The sequence below is a fragment of the Corylus avellana genome, chromosome ca5 (assembly GCF_901000735.1).
Source record: "Corylus avellana chromosome ca5, CavTom2PMs-1.0".
In the NCBI taxonomy this organism is placed as follows: Eukaryota; Viridiplantae; Streptophyta; class Magnoliopsida; order Fagales; family Betulaceae; genus Corylus; species Corylus avellana.
Genome location: NC_081545.1, coordinates 6,367,018 through 6,377,342, shown reverse-complemented (window position 1 = coordinate 6,377,342; position 10,325 = coordinate 6,367,018). Strand labels below are relative to the sequence as shown.

General features: G+C 38.1%; 1 protein-coding gene across 4 annotated transcripts; it reads left to right on the top strand.

Annotated features, from left to right (window-relative positions):
• Positions 1 to 27: 27 nt before the first annotated feature.
• Positions 28 to 7,125, top strand: LOC132182965 (protein TRIGALACTOSYLDIACYLGLYCEROL 1, chloroplastic-like). 4 transcript variants are annotated; one of them, XM_059596339.1, is made up of 4 exons: positions 4,664 to 5,201; positions 5,433 to 5,570; positions 5,724 to 5,876; positions 5,949 to 7,125. In XM_059596339.1, the coding sequence occupies exons 3-4, from the start codon at positions 5,830 to 5,832 to the stop codon at positions 6,979 to 6,981; spliced, it is 1,080 nt and encodes a 359-aa protein (XP_059452322.1). In that variant the 5' UTR covers positions 4,664 to 5,201; positions 5,433 to 5,570; positions 5,724 to 5,829; the 3' UTR covers positions 6,982 to 7,125. The 4 variants fall into 4 exon arrangements, with proteins under 4 accessions (XP_059452323.1, XP_059452322.1, XP_059452325.1 ...); XM_059596340.1 differs by lacking the exons at positions 4,664 to 5,201; positions 5,433 to 5,570 and adding an exon at positions 28 to 144; XM_059596342.1 differs by lacking the exon at positions 5,433 to 5,570 and having other exon boundaries at positions 5,964 to 7,125.
• The last annotated feature ends 3,200 nt before the right edge of the window (positions 7,126 to 10,325 follow it).

Here is a 10,325-nt window from a genome sequence, read left to right as displayed (position 1 = left end):
TCAGTTCTTTCTCCCTCACTCCGGCCGGCAGCTCTCTCTCTTCACATCCGGAAGCATGATCTCTCTCTCTCTCTCTCACACCTCCGGTGGCTTAGCTCCTCCGATCCGGCGCACCTCTCTCTCTCTCTTTCTCCGGCATCTCTGGTACTCGATCTCTCTCTCCTCTCTCTCACAATGATATATATATAGAGAATATTTTGGTTTTTGTTCTTTGAATTCTTGATTTTGAATATTAGGGCTTTACTGCTAAGGGATTTCGTTAGGGGAATTGGGGTTTTTTCTTTTGTGGGATTGAGTTTGTTATTCTGCTAATTTAGGTTTATGGGTGATTCATTTTGAGAGTTCAAGCAATTTTGTTGTGTTTGGTTGCTGTGGAAATGTTGGAAAATGAAAGAGAAACCCCAGCCTCGAGGGGTGGCCCGCGAGGGAGAGAGAGAGAGAGAGAGCTGAGTGAGCTTCTGGGCAGGGAGGAAACGAGTGAGAGGGAGAGAGGGAGAGAGGGAGAAAAGCAGCTGAGGGAGAAAGGGAGAGGCTGAGGCATCGTTTGATAAACGATTTTGCCTGTTTTTGGTTCTACACTATTCATCACTTTTTTTAATTTTTTAATATTCTCTCACTTTTTAAATCATATCAATTATTTTTTATTAATATTCAAATAAAAAAATCACTACAAAACAAAAATTTTTCATTTTTTCATACCAAACATTCTTACTTTTTCACTTAAAAAAAAAAAAAAAATTTACTTTTTTTTCACATCAATCACTTCCTTCTACAGTATCGAACCAAAATCAAAACAAAATCGTTTATCAAATGATGCCTGAGAGAAGAAAAGGGTTATTGCCCATAAATTTGATTTTTTCATTTTTTTTTTTTTAATAATAAATGGGCTGACATGGCATAGTTAACTGACCATGCCATGTCAGCAACTCCGGACATTCCCCGGATACTTCCCCAGCGCCTAGCATTACTCTCCCTCTCTCTCCCTCAGTCCTTCTCAAACGCTCGCTCTCTCTCTCTCTCTCAGACGCTCCAATTCCAACTCCAAGCCATAAATTGATAAATTGCATTTGTAACTTGTAAGAGTAAAGGTCCGGAGATCTGATATCAGGTGGGTTTTGTATCCTTTGTTCCCTTACAATTGATTTAGGGTTAATTTTATGCATTTAACCTTTTTTTTTTTTTTCCCATTGATGAACTTGTAACAGTGTTGTTCTTCTAACACACCCTTAATGGAAGGGAAATGGAAGAAATGAATGAAAAATGGATTGAAAATGGAAACTGTATATTGAAATAGGCATTCAAGGTGCCTGGCCTCCGATTGAGTCTTCGAGGATTCCTCCTCCAAGTTCACAATTGAACAATTAACTACGAAGATACCTATTACATTCTCATTTAAGCTATTTATACATCATCTCCCAACTAACACTTCAACTAACTCTCAACTAACTAAACTGTATTTTAATTTTCTCAACTAACTAAACTATATTATAACAGTACCTATTACACTACTCACCTCTTCGTAACACCTTGCCCACTAGGTGGGCTTCAAACAAAATGAATTCAGACACAGGTAATAGTCCATTACAAAAGGCACATATAAAACTCCTCCCTTCTAGAAAAGCCCCTTCATCCAAGCTTGCTGAACTCGTGACATGTAAACCTTCCTCAACTTAATTGAGAATGCTCCAAGCATGCCCATCCAAAGGATTCCTCCTATAATTTCCAACGCCATCGATGTTTCATAAAAACAACATACACATCATCCTCCTTCAAGTATTGAAACACAAACGAGCTCCAAGATGCAATCTTAGCCTTCTGTACGGTCTTTTGCTTCCAACCTGTCTTCACTCCGATAGATTTTGAGAAGCTCAACTCCATTTGTCTTAGACGGTGGGTATCTTCAACCAGAGCACTGTTTCTTGATTCATCTTGTTCGTTGCTTCTTCTTCTTCTTCTTGCTTCAACTTGTCTGCATTCTTGATTTCTTGACACTCCTCTGCTCCTTTCTTGAATTCTTCTTGGGTATCTACCTTCTCAGATTCTTCACACAAACTACTGTTCTCACTTGCCACTGAAAGAGAACAAGAGCAATCAAGAAGTTGAACACCCTCCAATGACAATGAATCATCTTCCTCGCTTTCTGGGGCTACCATCACCTCATCCCCAGCACCCCAATTGCTTTCATTTTGAGATACCATATCCAATGTCTCTTCGACCCTTTACATGGACTTACCACCTAGTGACTCCTCTGCCCTTTGAATCATCACCTAACAATATAGTCTCATCTATTTGTTGTTGCTGTGAATCTTGCGAAAATCGTGCTTGAAGAGCTTCCAAAAATTCATTCCAAGTAATAAATTCATTGTTAGCACGTAATGGTTGAAACCAAGATAAAGCCTTACCTTCCATGTGGAATGCAGTGATGCGTATTTTCTGTCTTTCAGTTATCTCATAGAAACCAGAAAAACTGTTCTGCTCTATAGCACCATGAGTCCGGATCCTTATCATTGAAAGTTGAAAATTCCAATCTAACAGGCTTGATTTCTTGCTTTGTTTGGTCACACTTCTCTTGACTTTCGAACTTCTCTAGATGTTTTTGCAAAATTTTCTCTCTTTTTTCCAAATTTTTCTGGATTTCTGTACATTTTTCAAGTATCTGTGCCCATTGCTGCTGCTCCCATAGCTGCTGCTGCTGCTATGACCTTCTCTGATGCATTCTTTTATAACCCAACAGCTCCATCATCTTGTAGATTCGAAAGTTTTAAAAATGGAATCGAACGGATCAAGGGATCTGATACCACTTGTAATAGTGTTGTTCTTCTAACACACCGTTAATAGAAGGGAAATGGAAGAAATGAATGAAAAATGGATTGAAAATGGAAACCGTATATTGAAATAGGCATTCGAGGTGCCTGGCCTCCTATTGAGTATTCGAGGACTCCTCCTCCAAGTTCACAATTGAACAATTAACTACCAAGATACCTATTACATTCTCATTCAAGCTATTTATACATTATCTCCCAACTAACAATTCAACTAATTCTCAACTAACTACATTGTATTATAACCTTCTCAACTAACTAAACTATATTATAACTATACCTATTACAACTAAGAGCACCAAAAAAATTTTTATAATTTGAATGGGTGTCATGTCATTTCAGGGCAGAAAATAGGTGGTCAGGAACTGATTGGAGCCTAGATTTTTACCAGCGACACTGAGTTATACCAAGATTTCTGGTCCCCTTCTTTTTTGGCATATTCTTTTTCTTCTTTAGTTTTTAGTGTTAGACATGTAATTATTTCTCAATTCGGCGAACGTAGTTACCCAAATCAAACAAACAAAAAAGAAAAGGAAAGAAAAAACCCAATCTGGACTAAAGGTTTGTTAAAATAAAAATGGGTTTTCGGTGACTGAATAATTTTGGTCACTCACTGGCAATATATATATATATATATATATATATATATATATATATATATATATATATTGCTGCTAGGAGACTAATGATGAACACAACTGGGAGAGAAGTAGAGTTGGCGTTTTTTTTTTTTTTTCATTTCATGGGTGGTCATGAACTGCGACTTATGGATTTTTTGTTTTAGAGTGTACGAATCTGCTTACTTTTTTTATTTTGGAAATGTTATATTGCTGCTGTTGTGTTATGATATTGTTTAGCCTCTTTAGGCTTTGATCAAATTAAGAGAATATGTTAGTAATTACTGAACGAGCATTTTCAGCAATGAAAATTGTTAAAGCACGACTTCGCAACAAAATGGATGATGATTTTCTTGCAAATAGTTTAGTTCTCTATTTTAAAAAAGAAATTGCTGAGAACTTCGATTTAGATTCGATACTTGATGATTTTGTATTTTTAAGAAACCGTAAAGTGCAGTTCCATACACTTTTTTTGTTTTCCGATATCAAAAAAAAAATTAATTCAGCGGCTCGTACAATATGAATTGTCTGGCTCCGCCACTTAATACAACCCTCCAAAACACAACCGTGATATTGGATGGGCTCAACTATCCTGCTTGGTCACAGTCATACAACAAAAGTAAGGGAAAAATGGGATATTTGAATGGGAAGATCCTAGAACCAGCCCTTGATGATCCCACCTATGAAAAGTGAAAAACAGAGAATTCGACAATAATGTCATGGTTGTTACATTCTATGCACTCGGATACTAGTTAAGTTTTTATTTTTTTATTTTTTTTGATGATTAATATAGTCAAGGTTATTTATTTCTCTGCACTGTAAAGGAAATCGGGGATGCAGCCACTCAGACTTATTCAGAGATAAGGAGTGATGCTATGATTATCTTCTCACAATGGGATTCTTTCAAGTCCTTAGCTTGTCATTCATCCATCTCAACATTCTCATTTCAGCTATAGGTATATGACCATAAAGAAAACAAAAGTAAAATTAAGGTTCGTTACGGAAAGAATAACAAGAAAACTTATGCTAACTAAAAGCAATTTGTGGGAAAAAAAAAACAATTTAATGATGACACAGAAGGAATTCATGATAATCAGATTAATGATAGGCCTGTCCAACTAATAACCTACTTTTGGAAACTTATAACAAAGCTGTCAGATAGTTATTGAAATTCAAAATGATATTTAGATAAGAAAAAAGCTTTAAACGTGACATCCTGCAAGCATTCCAAAAGTAATACGTACTTGCAAGCATTCCACCTCCGGCCCATGGGGTGGCCCGCACCACCCCCAAATCTTGCTGGGGGTGGTCTGGTGTGGCCGGTGAGCCACACCTTGGCCCATGGCTTTCACTTTTTTCCCCTCTCCCCCAAATTCTCTCACCCCCTCCCACCCACCACCACAACCGGCCACCACCATCCAGTACTGCCGGCCACCACCATCCAGTGGCTGCAAAGCAAACTCGCTGCCGCCCACCACTAGCCCTTTCCCCTCTCTCTCTCAAACCCCTTAAAACTCTTCCCTCCACCCTCTCCCACCAAGCAGCACCTTCAACCCCCACCAAGGTCTGAAGGGCCCTGCCTTTGAGAGGTTCCCTGACAAAAAAAAAAAAAAAATCCGCCCCCACCGAACGACGCCCACACCATCCGCCTTTGCCCAACACAAGAAATGCCCACCCACTGTGGCACTAGCTAGATCTACGAAAGTATCGAGTGCATAGGATCTTTGAGTCCAAAATCACCACACCGGGGGCTCACCTACAGGTCATTTTTCAGTTTGATTCTTTAGGTTTTTTGGGGTTCTCTCATCTAGGTTTTGCTTAGTGATTTTTGCATCATTGGGTTTTTGTGGGTTGTTCTGTTTTGTGCTTAACTGGGGTTTTTCATTTTGATTCTTTAGGTTTTTTTGGGGATTTTTAAATGAATCTTACTTGAACAGAAAATATATACTTTGAAGCTAGTTACTTAATTTCTTCATTTGCAATATATATGCAGTGATGAGCCTGGAGTGGTATATGAGTCAACTCATGGATGGGAGAGTAGATAGTTGATTTTGTGGGATTGGAGCCAAGTTAGAGCCAGATGATGCCTAATATTCATTTATATGTTTTCTGAATAGTTTATCTTTTCTGGGTATTATCTGCTGACGAAATAGAGCTTTTCTTATACATGTCTTCATATCTATGGAAATTCTTAATATCTTGTTGGTTTAGGTGACGTTGGTTGGGATAGTGTTTGATAAAGCCAAGAAGTTTTGATGATTTTCTATGATTTATCATGCAACAGAGATGGAATGCATGTTCGTGTCAATGGACACTTGAAGAGCTTTGTCGTGTTGGGTTTCTTCTCCCTAGCTCAAGTCTGATCGTTTCTATTCACAAAGAAACAAATTATGCAAACAGCTTCCCATTTTCATTCATTCTTGTGCTTCTCTAACAGGTCTCTCTCTCTCTCTTCTATTCATTCTTGCATATGCTTTTAAGCTTCATGTGTGTCAACTCCTGATTGAAGTTTTAATACTTGCAGAAGAAACACCACCGTAAAACCAGATGGGTGGATGAAAATGCATACCCCTCATTTAAAAAAGCTTACTAATAGAGAAGTTCACCATCCAGGAAGACATAAATCTCTCGTGACTGTGCCACCGACCAGATTGTGTGCAATTGCCAACACTGATGATGGTTCCCCCCCATCTGTCCCTGTGTTACAAGAATATACAAATACAAACCATATACCCAATTCGGAAGCAGAAACCTTTCTCAGCAAATGGTCACCACCCAGGTATCTGTGGAGGGGATTGTCAGTTCTTATCCTGGCAGGACAGGTTATTATCAGGACTCTAAAGGGAAAAGTCCACTGGAGGAATACTCTGCAACAGCTGGAGAGAGTTGGGCCAAGATCAGTTGGGGTCTGTCTTCTAACATCAGCTTTTGTTGGGATGGCTTTCACGATCCAGTTTGTTAGAGAATTCACCAGATTGGGATTAAACAGATCTGTTGGTGGGGTATTATCTCTGGCTTTCGCAAGGGAGCTGAGTCCTGTCATTACATCAATTGTTGTTGCTGGGCGTATTGGAAGTGCATATGCAGCAGAGTTAGGAACAATGCAGGTTTCTGAGCAAACTGACACCTTGAGAGTTCTTGGGGCAGACCCTGTTGATTATCTTGTGACACCTAGGGTGATTGCCTCCTGTATTGCTTTACCTTTTTTGACCCTTATGTGCTTCACCGTGGGGATGGCATCCAGTGCTCTCTTGGCTGATAGTGTTTATGGGGTTAGCATTAACATTATCTTAGATTCTGCTCAAAGAGCACTTAAATCTTGGGACATAATTAGTGCCATGATAAAGTCACAGGTTTTTGGTGCAATTATATCTGTTGTGAGCTGTGCATGGGGAGTTACCACTCTGGGAGGTGCTAAAGGTGTTGGGGAGTCTACAACTTCGGCTGTGGTTATCTCACTTGTTGGTATTTTTATTGCTGACTTTGCACTCTCTTATTGCTTCTTCCAAGGAGCTGGAGATTCACTGAAGAATTGCTTATGAACAGTTTTGTTGGTGTGTGATGTTCAGTTGGAGTTTCTCCATTATTATTTGTTTATTGATAATGCCTACACATTGCATAAGCAAAAACGCATTATGTAATTCATGATTTATGGTCATTCAGCTTGAGCTTCCTTTTTTGGTTAATTTTTAGGGTGCTGAGTTATCACATCAATGTCACATCTATTGATAATTGGTATGACATGTTTTAAATAATTTTTACTTTTTTTTTTTTAAAGTGATTGATATTGTAAGTCACTTAAAATACATCATCTCAATCGATGTGACATAAGTATGATAAATTAATGTAAAAAATAACATTATTCTTCAGGGTGAGAAGAATGCACAAAATTGGAGGAAGCAGTGAGATGTAGAGCATAAATGATTTTAATAAGTAAACATTTGTGTGGAGTTTCCGATCTCTATAACTTTGTTTGGATGACATTTTCTCAAGTTTATCTTTTAGGTTGATGGTTTAATCATTTTCGTGGAAATATAATTATATGTGAACTTCCTGATTTGGTGAAGAATGTTTTTGAGCTTCAATGAATAGTTTTGAACTTCAATGAATAGTCCCAAAACATCTAATTCTTGAGTGAAGTTTCAAGTCCCTCTTAACAGAATTTTTTGATTGTCATGAAGCGGTTCATCTTTCTTCTACAACTGCCGTTTAGTGCTTTTTCTCTGTTATATATATATATATATATATATATATATATATATTGTGTAGGCCCCCCAATTTGCCATTGCCTTGACCAAAGTCCGATTGTCATAGGTCTAATTTTTCACAACAATTAAGCCACGCCATGGCCCTAAGCAAAAGCACCAAGGAGTGCACCAATGGAGGCTATGCAAGGACAAGCACAACACCAAGATTTTACTTTTACACTCGGCCAATCTGAATAATGTACAAAGACTAATGGAACCCTTAGGGCTTAAACCGTACAAATAAAAAAACCAAAAGCAATTATAATTTTTTATTTTTTAAAAAACTTTAAAAAAATATTTTATTATTTTTTATTAATAAGACGCATGACGTTATTGTGGTCGTTGAATTTTTTTTAAAGAGATCCTAACCATGAACTGAATATTATTCAATCCAAAATAAATTGAAAATGATCTATATATAATGGTCCATTATTTTGATGAGGTTGAGTGGACGGAGGAATTGGGGCGCTTGGGGGACCAGAAGCTTCGCATGCTCTTTCCTTTTAAATGACGCCAGCTCGATTTAAGGTCAGCCTCATGTCAACTCCATCATGCACATGGATATCAAACGCTAATATTAATGCCAACGGCCCAACACCCCCAACCCAACCCAAATAAGATTTAAGAAAAAAAAAAAAAAAAATACAAGGAAGAAAAGACAGACTGTAATATTGTTAATGTTATCCACATTTATTCACTGTACATCATTTCAAATTTCACGGCTACATAAATTGGCATTTTGATAGTTGACACGGAGTTTTACTCTTAAAAAAATTCTTTCAATGTAATCAATTAAATTTGTTCATTTATTACTTAAATTATTAAATTCATACTTTTGGGTCTCACTTTTTTTTTTTTTTTTTTTAGAAAAACATAACATTTCATTCAATAATATCGGGAGCATAACACTCTTACATCACAGAGCAAAACTATGAAGCAACTATAGCATAAAACTACAAAATTACCAGGTTTAGTACAAGATTCGAGACCAATCCGTTAACCCATGACTAAAATCAGATTTAGTACTAGATCTGTGACAGACAGACTCAACCAAATGCATGGATAGCAATTATTCCTTGACCCTGAGAACGGAAAGACTCTCATGCCAAAACTCTTCTTCCTCGACCCGAAGACCAGGATAATGATCACATCCACAACCCAAAGGTCTGAGCCAAAACTAATTAACCCGAAAGCGACATAGATCGAGTGAAAGAGGAAAGAGCTTTATTAGAAGCCTAACAAAACAGGGAAATTAAACAATACAGAGAAAAAACACACGTCGAAACACAAATACATCTTAAAGAAGCAACAGAAGAGGAAAAAAAAACAAGAAAAAAAAAAAAAAAACAGCACACTCTGATCACGCACACGCCGGGAACCGAAAACCGAAGGGGCGTTGGAAGCTCATCGCGGCGGGGACTCGTCGAAAAGCCCAACAGTGGACGGTGGCCGGCGAACAAGCGCAGAAAAGACCGGCAAAGCAGGACCTGAAAACAACCAAAAAAAAAAAAAAAAAAGAGGAGAAAAACAACGAGGAACCACCAAAACAGGAAAAAAACAAGGAAAATGAGCACAAAGTGGGAAGACGGTAGCCGGAAGGGAGCCAGACCCGTGTAGGCCGAAAACCGCCGCGTAAGGGACGTGGGAGCTCGACGCGGTGGGGACGCATGAAAGAAAACCCTAATAGTGGGCAGCAAAGCGACGACACAGGTCGGCGGCGACCATAGACAAAATCCGAATCCATAAAGAGCCAAAACAAGGCCAAGGAGCCCGCTGCAAAAAATGAGGCGGGGGAAGAAAAGCGACAGGGAAGAGGCAAAAACGGAGAAAAACAGAGGGGGAAAGGAGCGACAAGGAAGGGGACGAGAGGAGGCACCGGGGGTAAGACATCAGGTAAATAACTAGCACCAGAGCAAGGAGGACGAGGGGAGGAGGGAGGCAGCAACCCTCCTCCCCTATGTGGCTGAAGGGTTTCGCTTTTCTCTCTGATGGCTAGAGAGAAAAGAGACGGCTAGTTTTGGGTCTCATTTATAATGTAAGAGTTTGAGCTTACACGTAAAATAAATACTACAATTTATTACAAATTAATATAGTAAACGCGTAACACTGCTATATTAATTGTAATCGAATTTAATTGTCTAGTAGTTAGGATTTGGATCCCCACATATTTTATAAAATATGATATTCTCATATTCTAAAATCTGAGCCATCCATTTCATCTAACGGTTTAAACAAAAGTAGAAATTTGTGTTACAGAGGCAAGCGGATTTGACATATTAAAAACTAAAATTAATTACTTCGGTAACACACAAACTTCTACATTTATTTAGACCGTTAGCTAAAATAAAGGGCTCAAATTTTAGATTATGAGGAGATCTCAATCCTAATAGTTAACGTAGTAAGTGTCAGGTATGTACTTATGTGATGTGGCAATATCACATAATCTATCACTTTAATTTGTAATGAATGCTAATACTTTCTTCTTCTTTTTTGGCATGTCTCTATGAAGAGAGGGAAAATGAAGAGTAATTCAAATTATTAACATTCGCTTCATGAAGCGTAATTTCTAACTAATTAAACTACTTCCGTTCAAAACGAATGCCAATACTTTAGCAACACCATCTTATGGGTTACTTGCT